General features: G+C 36.6%; 3 protein-coding genes across 5 annotated transcripts; 2 read left to right on the forward strand and 1 right to left on the reverse strand.

Moving 5' to 3' along the window:
- The first annotated feature begins 4,278 nt into the window (after positions 1-4,278).
- On the forward strand, positions 4,279-9,159 carry LOC137735024 (Ubiquitin system component Cue protein). Of its 2 annotated transcripts, XM_068474392.2 has the most exons (10): positions 4,290-4,914; positions 5,035-5,194; positions 5,301-5,362; positions 5,778-5,872; positions 5,958-6,071; positions 6,364-6,429; positions 6,848-6,945; positions 7,259-7,294; positions 7,397-7,686; positions 7,802-9,159. In XM_068474392.2, the coding sequence occupies exons 1-10, from the start codon at positions 4,485-4,487 to the stop codon at positions 9,007-9,009; spliced, it is 2,559 nt and encodes an 852-aa protein (XP_068330493.1). In that variant the 5' UTR covers positions 4,290-4,484; the 3' UTR covers positions 9,010-9,159. The 2 variants fall into 2 exon arrangements, with proteins under 2 accessions (XP_068330485.1, XP_068330493.1); XM_068474384.2 differs by having other exon boundaries at positions 4,279-4,914; positions 7,259-7,686.
- A 588-nt stretch (positions 9,160-9,747) lies between these two features.
- Positions 9,748-13,404, reverse strand: LOC137735038 (uncharacterized). Its single transcript, XM_068474401.2, has 13 exons — positions 12,979-13,404; positions 12,474-12,645; positions 12,267-12,347; positions 12,070-12,152; positions 11,865-11,980; positions 11,637-11,747; positions 11,400-11,509; positions 10,832-11,141; positions 10,677-10,754; positions 10,521-10,571; positions 10,297-10,386; positions 10,105-10,182; positions 9,748-10,005 (listed from the first exon to the last, which is right to left on the reverse strand). Exons 1-13 carry the CDS (start codon positions 12,986-12,988, stop codon positions 9,958-9,960), a joined length of 1,338 nt encoding a protein of 445 aa, XP_068330502.1. The 5' UTR covers positions 12,989-13,404; the 3' UTR covers positions 9,748-9,957.
- Positions 13,405-16,179: 2,775 nt separating this feature from the next.
- LOC137718270 (cyclin-D5-1) lies at positions 16,180-18,101 on the forward strand. 2 transcript variants are annotated; one of them, XM_068457800.2, is made up of 5 exons: positions 16,186-16,638; positions 16,756-16,842; positions 16,970-17,264; positions 17,347-17,480; positions 17,633-18,101. In XM_068457800.2, exons 1-5 carry the CDS (start codon positions 16,345-16,347, stop codon positions 17,759-17,761), a joined length of 939 nt encoding a protein of 312 aa, XP_068313901.1. In that variant the 5' UTR covers positions 16,186-16,344; the 3' UTR covers positions 17,762-18,101. The 2 variants fall into 2 exon arrangements, with proteins under 2 accessions (XP_088541503.1, XP_068313901.1); XM_088685377.1 differs by lacking the exon at positions 17,347-17,480 and having other exon boundaries at positions 16,180-16,638; positions 17,633-17,767.
- Positions 18,102-18,143: the final 42 nt, after the last annotated feature.

The following is an 18,143-nucleotide window of genomic DNA, read 5'->3' on the forward strand; positions in this document are numbered from 1 at the left end:
ATAACGTGATATATTTGGTACATACAATTAATATAACTTCTCGTCGTGTTGGGGCAAAGAGAGATTACAGGGGGAGGTAAATAAAGTATTCCCGGGTAGGAAGCCAAAAAACGTAGCACAAATAACCAAAAATATGACTTGCAAGGTTGTAGTTTAAGTTGTTAATTTTCAATTCCGCTTCCTCCAATATCACCGGACTTAAACGTTCACTCCCAAAAAAAATTTCATACGTACGAGTGTTTCCAAAAACACTGAAGCTGGAATGCGATTACTGGATAGGGTTAATTATTAATTTCATTTTTATTGCCTGGGAACAGACTTCTTCATTTCTAATGACACAGCAGAAAGTTGTTGCGTTAAGTACTTAATAATTTCAGTATCAAGTTACAGACTAAAATAACCCTCATCTAACAACTGTTAATGTCAAATGCAAACTAACAGTTCGATAAGGGTTTTTTTTTTTTTTTCTATTCGAAAAGGTATTTAAAAATTTTTTTTTTTTTTTTTTGTTAAGAAAGACAGTTTTGAGCATCTAATCTTTGATCTGACTCTCTCAGATTCTGAAAAATCCAAAAAAAAAAAAACACATATATATGTTGAACAAATTCATTGGAGGGTAGCAGGTGAGCGGCCAGACTTTCTGGCTAGCCCTCGTACGTACGCCATTGTTTACCATTTTTAATCACTATTAAATAAAAATTAATACAAATAATAAAAGAGAATAAATCACGTTTGATCGATTTGCAAGAAAAGTGCTGCATATTGTACTTAATTACGTACCTTGATAAATATTGGCAACGGAATTTGTCTGCTCTCTGCTCCGCCAACATTGAAAAAAGTTGTCGGTTTGTTTTATTCCATATGAGCTAAAGGCCATGGAAATTTATCCGCTCTCAACAACGAAGTGTTGATACTGGAATAAATAGGTTGAATTAATGTAATATAATGGAAGAAAATTGAGATTTTATTATAAATTAATTAGTAGTATATTGAAGGTTTTTTATTTTATAAGTTCATGTTAATTTTGATAAATTTTCAATGTGCGATATTTTTCACATCCTCATGTGAATGAATTTTAAATTAAACACATGAATAACACAAAATGAGTGACATAAAACACATGTTGCCATTTGGCTTCAGATATATATGGGACAACATGCCCTCGTAGTATGCTTGAATCATCAAATCTCAACATAATCTCAGATATTATAGAATAAGGCAATGAACAGAGAAGAAGATTTCTAGGATAGAGAGAAAATGAACAGATCAGATGCACACGATTTAGAGATAATATTAAATTATCTAATCTAAGAATTAGTTAATAAAAAGAGGTAATTTGTTTTAGGTCATAAAATATTTTTAACACAAACCTTTTACGATTTTAAGGAGTGGTTAATGAAGTGAAATTTTATTAATATTGATTTTGTTTGAAGAGAAAAATTATTTTACTGATCTTGGTCATAGTGGAAATTTGTTTTTATTAACCTATGCTTAAAAATAAAATAAGAATTGACTTACGTCAAAATATGGATTTGTTTTTTTTGTTTTTTTAGTACATCAATATTTTTATATTAAAATGAATTTTTGTTTTTTTAGTACATCAATATTTTTACATTAAAATGAGGGGGAGTTCGGCTAAGCCACACAATGGGCAACCTAATTTGGTATCTAATTCGCCATCAATGAGATTCAAACCTAAAACCTTTTACTTCCAAGTGAAGAAGAATACCATCAGACCGTAGTACAGTGTGGTTGAAATTGTTTGTTGATCTAAACCAAATTTCATTTTCAAGATACAATGACTAGCTAATACATATGTGCAATAATATATTAACATAAAAGAGCAATGGTAATTTTGCACTTCAAAATTCTATATTTAGAAAGAAAAAATATTTAGGGCATCTACCATGGAGAAATGCAAATTTGAGATACAAAAACTATATTTCCATCCTATTTTACATTTTTGGTAAATATAAATGAATTGAAAGTTCAATTCCAATTAGAGAGATGTAAATTTAAGATCCCATTTATTTTTCTCTCTATAATTAGTAGGACCCATCACCCAAAAAGGTAAAAAAGAATGTAAATTTAGGTTATCATTTACACCTTCTGGCGAAGATGGAAAATTTAACATTCCACCATTGCAGAATTTTCTGGCAAAGATAAGATGTAAAATGCCAATTTCAAGGTATTTGGAATCTCTCATACAATTAGATTTTTTTGAGTAACAATAATAATTTTCCATTTTATTTATATTTATAGGGCTCGTATGTGGCCTTCTCTCACAAAAATTGAGGTCACTCATAGGGCTTGATAATATCTCAGAGAAAAGCTTGCATGAAACGAGTTCAACGCTATGTAGTGTTTTATTTCAATAATGCAATGTCTTATAAAGTGAAACTTACAGGAAAAAAAAAATGTTATTAAACTGAAACATGATAATGACAGTAAATCTATTTCATATATGTCATTATCCCTATACAAGAATTATTGTGTGTGTGTTACCGCATATGTCACATGGGATGACAAGCAATATTCACGCCACATTCACCTTGCTAAAATATAAGTTGTGATTGTCACTTCCAATATTCACCATGCAAATAGAGGGATGAGTAACGAAAGAATAGAGACGGAGCAAGCCTAGGGGTGGAAAAAAAAATATTGAAAATTTCAAACCGAATTGAAAAAAATCCTGAAATTGAACCAAAAAAATTCCAAACCTAAAATCCTAAAAATTTCGGTATCCAATCCCGATTCGATCCCGAAATTTTGGTATGGGAATTGGTCTCACATTTTCATTTGTTCGGTGATCCTGAACCGAATTGAAATAAAAAAAATATTTAATTTAAAATATATATTTGGAATTGTAAAAGCCTTTGGATTTGGTTGAGGTTTAATCTCAACCGTTGAATTCAAATAAAACCCTCACTCAGTCACTCTCTCTTGACCTCACCTCACCCTACTCTCTCATCCTCGCTGATTTCTCTCGATCTTTCTCCTCCTCCGAAAAACACGTTGCAGGAATGGCAAGAGCTTAAGTGATAGCATCGTCGATCCTCACCAAGAGTTTGGCTTCGTTTGAAGAACTCAAATCTTCAAGCCTTAAGTTCACTTAGTCTCAGACTCTCTCTGTATCTCTGTCCCTCATTCTCGAATTCAAAGCTCAGCAGCCACCTACCCTTTCATAATCTGACTCTGACGAACTCTCTCCATTCCGGCCACCACCACACCTCACGACTTCATCCCCCACCACCGATTATCTCTAGTCTTTTGTGTGTAAGGTTTCGAATTAAGGTTAGTACTTCGAATTAGGGCTTAGGGTTTCAAATTGGGGCTTAAGGTTTCGAATTGGGGGCTCGAGTTAGGAGGAGGACGCGGGTCCATCTAACTATCTCTTCACTCTGTATCTCTCTCTCTCAACCACCAATTCACTATCACTCTTTTTTATTTCAATTTGGGTTTTTAATGTAGGTTCAGATGATTTCAATTTCAATCTAGATGATTTGGATTTTGATGTAGGTTCAGTTTCAAGAAATCCCGAAATACCAAAAATATTTCAGACATTCCAAAATTCAAGAATCCCAAAGTTTCAGTTAGGGATCGATCGTCTGCTTCTTGCCCCAAAAAATTTCGGTTTGAGATTTAGTATGCCATTTTCGGATTGGTATCCCATACCGAACTAGCCCTAAGCAAGCCTATTAGTCTTATATAAGATATAAAGATGTTTAAAAATGTGTGACTAGTTTCATTACTTGCATGTATTTAATACAATTATTATGACGATTAGAATAATTGTGAACATCTATATGATTTAATTATTAATTGACAATCTTGGTCAACAAAAAACTAAAAAAAATATTATTATACCCTTTTATGCAAATTAAAAGAAAATATAGGAAAATAAATTCATAAGCATTAAAGTAAATCAAACAAAAATATTTTCTTGTTTTTTCTTACCTCACCCAATGTATCTAATTTAAAATAATAAAAAACCCATATTTTCTCAATCACACGTTTCTCATCAACTTCTTGCTCTTATATATTATAGTTTTTTATATTTACAAAAGATATATATATATATATATATATCTAATATTCACCAAAAAAAAAAGAAGAGATTTATATCTAATACAATTATTGTTTGACGGTCTAGATAACAATTGTATTAGATATATGTAATTGTAACTGAACTAAGTATTTTAGTTAAATCCTAAAAAATATATAAAATTAAAAAACACAAAAATAGAAAATAAAGAATCAATAGCCACTGGCCAGTGTAGGCTTTTCTCGCCACTGCCTTGCGAGTGTTCGCCAAGAAATAAAAGAAAAGCCGCGGCACTCCGCCTACGAATTTCAGAATTTAGCGCAAGTAAGCGCCACCAACCTCCCAGTTATTTGGTTCCGATCGACGTACCGTCCTTCTCTCTCTCCAAGTCTCACTTGTCCTCCATTGAAATCCGATTGGACTCAGCGCGAGAGAGAACATGTCGAACCGAAACACTCACCCCCGGCCCGCCGGAAGCAAGGGTTTCCCAAAACCCCAAAAGGTCTTCGTCCCCAAGAATCCAGACCACAACAATCCAATCCCTCAAGAACCCAATCCCAACCCCACGCTCTCCACCTCACTCCGGCAATCGCTCTCCAAGCAGCAATCCAATCCCGAAACTTCCCCCGCTGCTTCGGCACCGCCGTCGGGGAGCAGGATTCGGATGGGGGAGAAAGGAGAGTGGGTGCCGAGCAGAGCTCAGGGTGGCAATTTCGTAAGTTACTTACCTCAGGACGAGGCGGTGGCGGCTGGGCTGGGCGCCAACGAAGGTGGATTGGACGCCCTGGAATCGCAAAGAGTGGTGGATCTTCTTAACAGAGAGCTCTCTCGCTTGCTGAAGTTAAACCCAAAGGAGTTTTGGCGACAAGGTAAAATTACTGCTACGACATTCACATCTCGACTGGCAAAAGCTGGAAACTTCACATTGAATTTTCAATTTATTGTTAACATCTCACTATTTTTTATTGATGGTGCACATTTGTTGTCAGTGGCTAGTGATGCATCGTTGCATGAATTTCTGGATAGCTTCCTACAGTTTAGGAGCAGGTGGTATGATTTCCCTCATCGCGGCGCCAAGGAATTGGTGGCGGGGGTCATTGTTGGGGAGTTCGAATTGAGCCGGCGTGTTTATATGGTGTTATATCGAATGTAAGTCTGAAGTTGTAAGTCTAAGGTTGCAGCTGTGCAGCATCATATTCTGTTGTTGCATTGTTATTATCGCTTTTCCTATTCACTCTCAGTCATTGTAATGCAGATCTTCTAATAGGGATCCTGGCGCTCGTCTTGCTGATAGTCTCAGTCCAAAAGATCATGAAGGTGTGTTCTGTCATTATGTATTCTCTGTAAATTGTTGTTCTTTAAGTTTGGTGGGCGAGATAATCCACTTTGTTAGAACAGGATTAATGTAACCCTTAAAGATTTTGGATCTTACTATGCATTACTTTCTGTCGGTTTCGTCCATAACATCATTTGCTTCCTTATTTTTCTCCCAAATTTGTGCTGTTTGGTAACTGATGTAATTCGTTAGAAATACCGTACCATATACGTACATGAAATGGCTTTTGCTTCCGTATTAGAGTTTGTTGGGTGCTTTTAGGTCTACCGTAGAAGTCGGCATCTATGTCCTATATTTGCATTCGAGTTGAACTTACCTCATTGGAGAAAATATGATTAGGATGGTTTTGGTTTGTTTAATATCATAATAACCATTGTTCGCTAATTCCACATGTAGTTCTTTTGCAGGAGAAGAAGTTGCTGGACTTGCCTACGTTGTTAGACATATGTGCTATATATGGCCATGAAAATGAAGATTTGACCAGAGTGCTGGTAGGGATTTTATAAATAGTGAATAGTGGCCAGTGCACTCTCTCTCACTCAGTCAGTCAATCATTTTTGTTATTATGTTTTTCAGGTTGGCAATGCAGTGAAAGCTCATACTAGGATCCATGACAGTTTGACTGCAGTTGCATCACATTTCCTTAGCATTGTCCAAACAATGTACCAACGTAGCAGCTCAGCCTTGGAGGTATATCATCAAATCTTTTAAGGTCAAAAGTGACTGATTCAACCTTTTATTCCATTCACCCTGTTTAGTAAAGTCGGTTTTATAGTCGTAGGCATTGCTTCATCTTGGCGTTATGTACTTCAGGAAGCTTCGTAAAAAAAAATTTTGGAACTCATCTGTCCATTAATAATGTGGATCAAACTTTTCTGCCTAACAAATAATGGTTAACTCTATACTAGTTATGTATCTCTTTAATACACTTTAATTAGTTTTTACTGGAAGGATTTATAAGCACTCCTGATATCACGTGCAGACCCTTTTTTCCTCTAGAAACTCTGGAGTACATGGATCCAGCCGTCTTCTTGCTGATTTATTGGAGGTGAGTTGCTTTCTCTTCTTATGGATTGAACTTATTAGGACAACTGATTCCATCCTCATCCTCCCTCTACTCCTTTTCAGTACTTAGTTGCAATTTGAATTAATTCCTTCAAGAGATTTATTGTAATAGTGGGTTTTAATTTGGATTTGTTCTGCTGCATGCTGCACAAAATTAAATTACATTTTTAGAAAAATGGGGGATATTATTTAAGGAAGTTTTATTAACCAAGTTTTCGCTATAATACAGCTAAGGAAACTCTTTTCATAAGGAATTCAAGTGAACCCTTTAGTTTTCTTCTACGGGTTGGATCTATGATGTTTCTATAGGATCATTGCTGTTTTCTGCTTCAACTTTCAAGATATGAGGATGTTGACATACTTATGGTACCCTGTTTAAGAAATTTCTCCTTTCTCGGTAGGTTATGGACTTCATTAACGATGCAATTGTATCCATGGATGCTTTCCTAACTGCATACGAACCATCCGCTGTCTTCTTTTTGTGCCCTGTTGAAACCAGGTATCTTACCTTTGTTTAGCAATGGGATTTTCTTAAACTGCGATCTAAAGCTTGATTGGTAGTGGCTGTACTCCACAGTAAGAACTTGTGGATGCATAAGAAACTTGAGTTTTCCTATGGGCTTGGCTGTTTGATTCAACAATCAGAAGGTATATCTTAGAATAGAGATTTCATCAGCATGTTTTGGTGGTTGTCTAGGAGTTTTTGTAGTGGAACCTGCTTGTTTGGTAAATCAAGTTTTTTTTAGCAATAATGCTGTCAAAAGTTTCAATAATGATGAAATAATATATCTTTGCTTTCTCTCTCTATGCAGTCATGGGAACGAGGGATTATTAAGTACTCTAGCAAGGTTGCATGATTCATTGCTTCCATCTTTGCAGCGTGGGTTTCGAATAATTTCAGAAGATGGAGAAGATAAAATGGTGTCTAATATTACTAATATTGCTTTCAGTTTGAAGATGTTATCAATGAGAATTGTCAGATTTGGTTGGAAACTATTGGATTTATGCTATCTAAGTGACGACGCCTTCAAAGATAACCTCCCCATTCCGGCTGCTGCAGAGATGTTTCCAGCCAAAGTGGAGGATCTTTTCATTAGAGCAGATATACTGGTTCAAACCTTAAGAGAGATTAATGGAAATTCCGTATGTGCTCAAGAGAACCAGAATAGGCAAACATTTCTTCAAAACATTGAAAAGAACTTCAACATTATGAGCAAAATGGAGAATTTACAAAATACTGGTGAGCTATTCCATGCTATTACAGTATAGTGTAATTGTATGATTTTTTATTGGCTCGTTTGGTATAATTATGCTTGAAGAAGCAAATTTATATGTCGTCAGCTTTGTTTGTGCAGGATGGATAATCATGGATGATGAGCAGCTGGGCTATGTATATGTAATACTTACGTCTACTCAGAAACTCATAGTTAAGCAGCAGCCCAGTACGAAAGCCGCTTTGACGAACAAAAAGGTGCAGATAGATGAAGATGTTGCAGTTGTGGAGTCGCGAATCAGTCAAATAAAGGACCTCTTCCCTGATTATGGAAAAGGTTTTTTAGCTGCTTGTCTTGAAGCCTATAACCAAAATCCTGAGGAGGTTATTCAGAGGATTCTTGAAGGAACTCTTCATGAAGATCTGCTGTCCTTGGATACGTCATTAGAAACATTGCCAACACCCAAGACTGTTACTGTTAGTAAGAACGATAAAGGGAAAGGAAAGCTAGTTGAGTTTACAGCACCACACGCTGGTGTGAGGGATAAACAAAATGGTGGCCCTTTGGTTTCATCATCCTCATCACAAGGAAGGTTTGTTAGGAAGTCTAAAGCAGACGTACCTGATACTGATACACTGGATGACAGAAATGAGAAATACATTGCAAAAACTGCTGCTCTTATTTCACAGTTTGAGTATGACGATGAGTATGATGACTCTTTCGATGATCTGGGTCTGAGTGTTGCAGATTCAGGAGTGGGGGAAAGTGAGATATTTAGTGAAAAAAGGAGCTCAATTACAGGTAGGCCGTGGGAAACACAAACTGGAAGTTCATCTCAGGATGCAGCTAATTCCAAATGGGGCTCCAGAAAGAAGCCCCAATATTATGTCAAGGATGGTAAGAATTACAGTTACAAAGTTGCAGGTTCGGTTGCAGTTGCAAATGCTGGTGAAGCATCATTAATTACTGACGCACAACAAGAAATGATTCACGGCCTTGGTCGTGGCGGCAATCTTCCTCTTGGCGCGGTTAAGAAGCTGACAGAATACTCGGAGGAGCAAGACAAACAATTTGACCATTCTCAGGCCGAAGAGAGGGGTCGGATGGATGGGAGAGGGTTTAGTGGGAATGCTAGGGGCAGAGGAAGGAGAGGAGGAAGGCAAGGGGAGTCCAATGAGGAGCAAGATAATAGACAAAATGATAACGGTGATGGTGAAGACCGAGAGAATGCCGGAAATCAAAGGGGGAGGGGGGGAAGGAGAGGAGGAGGCAGAGGGGGAGGGGGAAGAAATCATTTCAGGAAGGACCGGGCCATGAATAAGCACTTTTCTGGTATAGGTGGCTTTTAGGTAAATAGAGAGAGTAACACCGACGTCTCCCCTGTTTTTTTCGTTTTGGGAACGGTTTTAAGCATGAGATCCGTCAAGAGTTTTGAATCACTGTAAATTTTGGTTCCTTGCTAAATTGTCATTTGATTAAACCACAGTTACATCGATTAACCAATCCTTATGGATTAGTCTGCATTAACCAGTGATAGTGCAACACCGTGCAACACCCATTCTCGACACTTCACAAATGATGCAACCATAGTACCAAGTGACTCTTGAAAAATTAGACTTGGGAAATAATTGACCCAATGCAACGCTCGACCTTGTGGTTAAGGCCACTCGCACTAACCAACCTGGTTAGAGCTGGATGACTTCAACCACTCCTACAAAGTTTATATATTCTAGATACAGTAAAAAATGCACGGACATGAATCCTACGATATTATTTTCTCGATTTCACACACTGATTAAAATAGTGAGTTCCACCTCGGTGTCACGTAGCATTGAATAGCTTAAATTTACAGCCTAAATTAATCCATCTGGATCCACAATTAAAGTAAAATCTAAACTAATCCATTTGGCTCCCATGCTCGTAATATTAAGTAGCCTAAATTCACAAGAACACAATAAAATCAATAATATCGGTCAATACCTATCATCCAATACTCGTAGCATAGACTCCGTTTCCTAAAATAGTGGGTGAAGTTTTCTGAAAACACAATTGATGAGTTTCTGATCTTAACGTGCGCATTAGAAACATATTTAAAAGAACGGAACTCTAATAACAAACTCCATATGGAATTACAAAATTTTCTTCATCGAAAATTTCTAATGTAGCAAATGACTGATAGCCATATCCAGCCACCATCAATTACGTTACTACAAAATGAAATAAGATTGTTTGAAATTCGTCAACTAAAAACCAGCATGATTCGCGCAAAACCGATAAGATAAGCACGTGAATTTTTCTTACGCATCGTCCCCCAAATTAGCTGCAAATCGGCCGATATTTTTACCCTGCGAACACACACAATGAAAAAAAGGTAAGAAGAAAAGTATAATTCAAGAGCCATGTTCACCCGGAACACGCTGAAGCAAAAGCGTTCACAAGCATACCTCGGAGAACATTCGCTGCTTGTTAAGCAGCTGGGTCCTGGCTTTGTTTTGTACCGAGTTCGGTGACTTAAACATCCTCTGTAACCAAGACACAACATTAATGAATGACTAGAAAATTATCCACCAACAAAAGAACACCTGCTGCAGACCGATGGAATATCAAACTAAATTGGAGTGGTTGTCAGAACAAACCTTTTCACTACCAGATAGACGATGTTCAGAATCCAAAAGATTCTTTTTCTTTGGATTGAAGCCAAGAACATCCTGGAGGAGTTCATTTTCCTGTTTCAGAAGATTGTATTAATCCATTAGCCTTTGCCTAACCAAAGAGGAATTATACAGGCACGATCAAGAATAGATATGAATTTATCTAGTAAAAAGATGAAGAAATCATATCTAGGGGCAAGGAAAGCAACCTGCATGTGCTTGATAAAACCTCCTCCAAGAAAACGCTTCAAAAAGTTCAACTGTAAAAGTTTCAAAACGAAAACGAGTCAATGAATTGAAATGATTTAAGTAAATAAAAATTTGAATTCAAAAGCAGGGAGAGAAGAGGAGGCATGAGAGGGGACCTGTATCATCTGCGACCACGTTGATGTCTGTAGTGATTCACCACCAATCTTTATCGAAATTTCAGGAGAATAACCATCCTAAATTGAAGAATAAGATCAGTATACAGGATCAATAAAATTAAGCATCCATTTTAATCACAAGGGTATAAATATACCTCAAAATATTCCAAGATATCCCGAAACGTGTTCCGCTGACTACTAAGATCTTTTTTAGCAGAACTTTTGCCACCTGCTTCGGCTGAGAGGTTTCTGGCTTGATTAATAATCTTCGCTTTCAATCCTTGTATATGTACATATTCCCGAGGTTTGTTTCCTGCTTCAGTTGAGCTGTCACTTGATGTTTTAGTGCCAGCAGTGAACTTCTCTAAACTTCCAATCTCAAAAATTAAAGCCAAAGCTTCACCAGCAGCTATACGTATAGACCGGTCATCCTTATCTAGCAGACTAGATAAGTATGTTATGGACCTGCATTATTGGCCAGAAAATAATAGGGGGAGTTATTAAAAATGACTCAACGTCAGAACTGTCATAAGTTTCTGTGCTGCAAAAGTATCCACACTATGCAGGTCTTGTATTCCACAAGGTTGCTGCATCAGCCTGGTTGCAGCCAAAGCCTTAGTACATAAACAGATGTGGTTCGAACCATAGATTAACATGCAGACCAATCCTTATCAAACGAAAGAAAAGCAGGAAAAATGGGTCACTGATAAAAAGTTTGCTCACTCTTGCCAGTCTTTCGGATTAAGATTCCACCCCTCTACAGTTGTAAGAAGAAAGGACCACGCAGACACCATGGTGGTTATTACTGCTGCTGAAAGTTTAACTGCAATCACCTAAAAAAGTTAAAGAACAGAGAACAGTCAAATCATGAAACATTACCTTCACCAGGCCCATAAAAGAAAATAAATAATGGCGTACTCGTGAACTTTCTGGAAATATAGCTGGAACATGCTTACTCACATTGGAACTCTGTTTTGGATGAACTACTTGCCACATAATTTGCATTGACTTTTCTGTTTGCTCTGGGTCACTACCACCAACAAAAGTGATAATAGCTAAACACTCCAGTAACTGCAATTAAAAACCAAATTGTGTGCTCAGAAAAAGAACAACAGGTTCGGTATCATGATATGTCCAACAACCAGAAAGCCCTTGAAGCTAAAGCCTAAACAGGTATTATATCGCTACCGCTGATGTCTTTGAAACTTCAGATCCTGATTTGAAAGCCTGTGAAATCACAGGTACTGATTCTTCCAGTATTTCCTGAGCATTGTCTCCACATCCAACAGTCAAAGCCAATAGTCCTACAAGCACACATGAAAAGATTAAAAACTCATTTTGATACTTGGGGGAGAAGTATAAGAGTGGGCCTAAAAAGGAGCAAAGGACTAACCGATCACATGAGACGCCAAACATATCTCTTTTGAGGAACCCTTTTTGATGCAATTCAGACACTGATGCAATAATGTTGCAAACCTGATGAACAACAAATAAGTTTTATGAGAATCAATGCAAAATACAAAAAGGTAACAACTAAGGCATCCTGGGTCTTTAGAGAATAATTGAACATAATCAAATGCAAGAGCTTACTTCTTTTCCACAAACTGATGTTGCAAGTTGCTATTAAACGCGTCAATAATTGCTGACAAAGCTTTTTCTCTTGTGGAACCCCTTCACATACACAGAGTTTAACATTTTAATAAGCACAATGGGAACGATTAAACACGCTTTTTCCTCTCTTTTGCCGGCTATTATTAGTATCATTATAGAACATAATGATCAAAAAGTGAGTAATACCTCTTCTCATACAAAGCATCTACAGCTTGGTCGAGTAAACTATCCCTATCCACTTGCATATCTTCATTCACAGACACCGATATATGATCGGAGCGCATAGTTGACGTTGAACTCATGCTACTATTATCATCATCGCTGTCCATCATCGCAGCATTCTTACGCTGAGAACTACCTGCCAATGCCAAAATTCACACTAACCTCAACACCAAAAAATCCACAATTCCCATCCATCAAGCCTATCTCTTTGGAAAAGAAATTAAAAACCCACATGTATTATGAGCTCAATCAAACATTAAAATCAGCAAACCAAAACTTGTTGCAATAATTGGGACCAACCAAAAATTAATAAATTGCAAGCACATTTGGGATCTCAAGCAATCAAACCAGCAAATTCCAATTAAAATTAACGAATCGAAACATAAGAATAATTAGAATTAAGAAGACCTCAATTAACCACACAAAAAAACAAAAAAATTGAGAAGTCAAAAGGGATGAAGAGCCTTACGTTTCCCCATAACTGTGAGTCGTATGGGGGATCCCTACTATACTTTCTAAATCCCTAGTGCGCTTTCTCCGTCAGAAAAACTTACAAGGGCGACTGAAAATCTTAGAAGGAGGAAAAGGAGGAGAAGAGCGCTGCCAAAGAGAAGAAAATCTGACGAGATGGGCAAAATCGAATTGGTCGGAGACGAGAAAAAACTGCGATTCAGAAAATCCCGAGAGCAATTCAGCCATTAATAGAATTAGGGTTTCCTGATTTGGGGCTAAAATAGAAATAGGGTTCCTCTTTCCTATTAGAAATCAAAATTTGGGAAAATTGAAATCTGGAACATTTGATTTCGTAAGGAGCAAAGTTTCGTGCTTTCGCATTTGCTTGGTGGAATTTAAAAAAGGGAATGTTTAATTTGCTTGCACGGAATATTCGGGTGCTAACATGTGTAAATCTGGTTCACGGAATCGTATGGGTTTACGACGTGGCGCGTTGTGAACCGCTCGATTTGATGAGGTTTGTGATTAGATTATGAGGTTGGAGTTGTTCCACGCGCGAGTTTGGAGAGAGCATTTTTGCCTGCGACCATAACTTATAACAATTATATATTTTCACAATACACTTAATTATCTTAGTTTTTACGTTGAATGTTATTTTTTTAATTTCAAAACAATAAAAATAATCAAGGTTAAGTGAAATGATACGTAGCAAATGATTAGATGTATGTGGTAAGTAAAAATGCTCCTGAGTTTGGAAGATGGCAGACCACTAGGAGGGAGATTAAATATTCTGCACCCAAATTATTGAATGACATGTATAAGCTTATTTTTTTTAAATTTTGTTGTCATAAACTTAATGTGTCAGTGAATAACTAGGGTCACAGAGAAGTGAAGCACGTGTGATACGTGAGTTTTGAAAGACACGTGATTGAAGCAAAAAGGTTTCTTTCTGGTTGGGAAGTGCCTCCTAGATGGAGTAGAATTCTCTCTCCTCCTATTCTCATCATCTTCCCTACCCTCCTCTCACATATTACTTTTTATCTTCTTTTTTTTTTAACAAACGGTATTATCTACACTAAAGGGAGGGAGTTGGCTTAGCCTCACAATGGACTAGCAATAATGTGATTCAAAATTCGCATTTGAATATAATTGAACCTAAGTCCTCTTACTTACAAGTGAAGAAGAATATCACTAGACCTCTCACTTTTTGTTTTACTGTCTCTATAAAAAAGTTAATATAAAATATTGACGTGACTTCACCGTAACCGTTCAAGTAGGAGAGAAAAGATGGAAAGAAAAAGTAAGAAGAGAGAATCCTCCTCTATCTTAAATTGTCTGTTGTCTAAACCAAAAGAGAATTAAAGAACATAAATATACGATAGGATGAAGAAGAAGTGCACGAAAAAAAGACGGAAGTGAACCTTTTTAAGGTTCTTCAAAGTTCTTGTTAAAAAAAAAAAAAAAAAAAAGTTCTAACAGTATTATGCGTTTAGACCATCATCAACAGAGATTCAAATTTTAAACCTAAAATTTAAATTTGAAGGCTTACGTAGCACTTTGATATATTTCAAAGTTTTGCTCTCTAACCGATATGTCAAATTTTAAACATAAAATAAAAATTCATATGCATTTTCTTTGCATTGGGAATGAAAAAATAAAACAAAAAGATAATGCTTTAAACAATAAAAAATTAATAAAAAGCATTTAATAATTAATTAAAAAATCTGAAGATGCTGTCAAATTTGACAGCAAAGGGAAGAGATGTCATTTCATGTTATGTTATATCAGATTTAGCGTATCTGTTGAAAAACATTAATATTGTCTTTTATTACCATTATTACCGATTTGAACATTTTGATATTTTATTTAAAGATGCTCTTAGATCCTTGTAGCAGTATCAGGTTGCGTTTTGGAGGCGTGATTCAATCCAAGTCTGCTTCTTGGCCGTGGTTGAATTTTAGTGTAATGTTCAGACGGTTCACGTGGTCGTATTACAATTGATTTTATATATGACATGATGTGACAATCTACAAACACGCGTTCTACAGCCAAGAGTTCGTGGACACGTTGGTTGCTTGGTACTTGGTTAAGTTGTGGTTGCGATCGATACGAGGTACCACAACACGCAACACGTAACACGCAAAACTCAACGTCGACGATGCAAGCTTGAGGACGAAACAAAGGCAAAAATATTGGGGTTGTATTTTGGGCCGAACAGCCCAACCAACTTGGATTTTGGACATCTGAGCGAGATTACTTGCTCGGACAATATGGATTGGACAAAATGCAGGAGGATCCCTCTTGTGTATTTTGAGCAAACAGAGTGACGTGTCACGTAAGGTTTCTTTTTCCCTTGACTTTATCATTATATATAGACAGTTTTAACGAAAAGTTCGTGGTACTGTTTATTTTAACGAAAAATCATATTTTTACACTAAAAAGTCAAACTTATTACTATTCACTTTACCCTTTATTTTGTTATTATCATTAAAACTCATAATTTTCAAGTCATTTTCATTAATTTTCCTTTATATATATGACATGCCTTTTGTCTTAAAAGAAAAACACAAATGGTAAAACTACGAAGATAATTTATGCTCCAAAAAATAAGATATATCATAACATACTAAGAATTCTTTCGTAACTAATAATAATTATAATATTATGGGAGTTAGATACAAGGACTTCTACAAAATGGGTATAACACTAAGGCTGTACCGGGAATGACACTGTACCAAAGCTAATACTCACTCCAATTTATAAAAGTTCAAATGCATGACAATGTGCAATTGATTACTTTTAAATACCGTCAAATAGTATTCTTGTAAAATCAACGACATGTTCGTTCAAATGTATCATATTTTATTTTAAATATGTCACATAAAAGTGCTTCTAATTATAAGTATATGTGCTCGTTTGAATGTGCTTTTAAAATAATTAAAAGTGTTTTTGGTGAAATGTTTTTAGAACCAATTTTTAGTAAAAATGCAAATAAATCATGGAAAAACACTTAAAGTGCTTTCTGTAAGAAGTACATAACTGGTGCTTCTTGCAGAAAACACTTTAAGTGCTTTTGAAACCCAAAAATATTTTTTCTAAAAACGCTTTCAGCCATTTTAAAAACACATCCAAACGAACCCTATGCCAAGTTCCTATAGGCCTCTGGACAAACAGATATTCATCCATAACAACTCCCATTTCACATTTCCGTTGAATCTGCAACCGTTAAAACGTACGGTGTCACATTATTGCTAAACTGCCCCATTTCGTCTCCATCTCAACCTCTCCAGTCTTGCTGGTCAACCATTTGTTCTCACTCCAAATTCAGTAGTCCTGGGATTATATTATCCGACTCTGTTCCCATTAGATTTTCTTGGTGGAAATGCGGCAAACAGATAGAAAGATTATAAAGAGAAAAAGAGACGAAAACGGTGATCCTTTATCGCCGGACCTTTCTTGCCGAGAAAGTGACAGCTTTTTCTTCAACGGAGATTGTGGAGAAGACAAACTAATCCCCAATCTCAACAACTATTGTGACGGCTTTGCACTGGAAGAAGACCACTTGCAGAACTTAATTCTCAGAGAGATCGAATTTGGGTACGAGAAAGACGAAGATTTGGTGATTCCCATTTGGGTTTTGAACGCTCGATTGGAATCCATCAGATGGGTTCTCCAAGTTAGTCTCTATCTAATCTCAAAAACACAATTTCTTGTTTTCCAAGTTTCGATCCAAAAAGTTGTTTCGAATGGGAATTTGATTGTGTTCCTATCATTGGTGTTTCTCGGATTTCAGAGAAGAAGGGCTCTTGGATTTCATCCCAGAACAGCATATTTGTGCATGACATACTTTGATCGGTTCATTTCCCTGAGACAAATCCCCGTAAGATTTAGTTTTCGCCTTTTCGGGCTTTGTCCAAACGATAATGCCAATGTGTTTTGTAAATTTGTATTCCATTCGGTGTTTTAAATCGCAACTGTGTAACAAGACGCAGTTCATGTGTTTGCAGGTTAATAATAAAGAAGCTGTGGTTAGATTACTTTCAGTGGCGTGTCTATCTCTGGCTGCAAAGATGGAGGAGCAGAACATTCCATCACTGTCACAGTACGAAGTCGAAAATCCTCACCTTTTTGAAGTAAAACTGATTCAGAGAATGGAGCTTACGGTGTTGGGAGCACTAGAATGGAAGATGAATATGATTACACCCTTCTCGTTTATCGATTACTTCGTCTCCAAGTTGTGCCAAGAATCTCTATCTGATGTAAAATCCAAGATTGCAGGCCTCCTCCTTTCCATAATCACAGGTATTTCTATTTCTGTTTGATCACTTAGTTAACTGTGAGTTGATTTAGATGGTTAGTTAATTACGTTTTAATGTTAATGTAGAGATCAATTCAATGCATCAACGACCGTCCGCTGTAGCAGCCGCGGCCACTTTGATGGCATTGGATCAGAAACTAACAAAAGAAGCATTGGAATTAAAGATAAACTCTGTATCAGAATTGAAATTTTTGGAAATTGTGAGTTTTTTTTTTTTAGCCATTTTATCATTAATTAGTTGATGTTCATGTAGATTAAATGTTGGGACTTGCTGGCCTTTTATGTAGGCTAAAGACTGAATTTTGATTGATGGGTTTGATCGATCTTCGGGTTTTTGGCCTTTGTGTTACAGGAAGCTGTGATTTTCTGCTACAATCGAATGCAGGAAAAGGAGCTGAAGAGTCTGAAGGACCGATTGATCCCAGTAAATGTTGTAGATAATTCTTCAGTTCCAGCAGAGAAGTCTGTAAAAACCACTTGATCGCTGACGCAGTTTGATTCGTGCCCCGTGGATGGATGTTGTAGAGAAAATTTCAGCTAGATCAGATTACATTAGAGTAATTCTGTTCTGGTGTAGAAATTTCCATAGTGGAGTGGAGGAAAGAATCCTAAGTTCGGACGCTCGCTAGGGCAGCAAACACAAGGGGGTGGGAGAGACTTACATACGGAGGAGGATGCCTTTTATTGTATGTGCGGTTGAATGGTCAAGTGGTCCGTAATCCAGTTGTTTGCCCCTAAGATTTTCTTTGTTTAACACAAAAATCAAATCAAGTACAGATAAACCGAGTTGTATAAATAAAATCTAGTACATGGAAATCCAACCACACCTAGTAGAAATTAACACACATTTCAAATTTGCACAA

The sequence above is a fragment of the Pyrus communis genome, chromosome 15 (assembly GCF_041283825.1).
Source record: "Pyrus communis isolate YQ-2024b chromosome 15, ASM4128382v1, whole genome shotgun sequence".
Taxonomy (NCBI): Eukaryota; Viridiplantae; Streptophyta; class Magnoliopsida; order Rosales; family Rosaceae; genus Pyrus; species Pyrus communis.

Coding starts and splice junctions, on each gene's coding strand:
- LOC137735024 (XM_068474384.2), top strand. CDS start 4,485: ATGTCGAACCGAAACACTCACCCCCGGCCCGCCGGAAGCAAGGGTTTC. Junction 5,363..5,777: donor CAGTCCAAAAGATCATGAAG/GTGTGTTCTGTC, acceptor TTCCACATGTAG/TTCTTTTGCAGGAGAAGAAG. Junction 6,072..6,363: donor GTAGCAGCTCAGCCTTGGAG/GTATATCATCAA, acceptor TATCACGTGCAG/ACCCTTTTTTCCTCTAGAAA.
- LOC137735038 (XM_068474401.2), bottom strand. Junction 12,348..12,473: donor GATGCTTTGTATGAGAAGAG/GTATTACTCACT, acceptor GTGTATGTGAAG/GGGTTCCACAAGAGAAAAAG. Junction 11,748..11,864: donor AAGTTTCAAAGACATCAGCG/GTAGCGATATAA, acceptor TTTTAATTGCAG/TTACTGGAGTGTTTAGCTAT.
- LOC137718270 (XM_068457800.2), top strand. CDS start 16,345: ATGCGGCAAACAGATAGAAAGATTATAAAGAGAAAAAGAGACGAAAAC. Junction 16,843..16,969: donor TTTCCCTGAGACAAATCCCC/GTAAGATTTAGT, acceptor ATGTGTTTGCAG/GTTAATAATAAAGAAGCTGT. Junction 17,481..17,632: donor AATTGAAATTTTTGGAAATT/GTGAGTTTTTTT, acceptor TTTGTGTTACAG/GAAGCTGTGATTTTCTGCTA.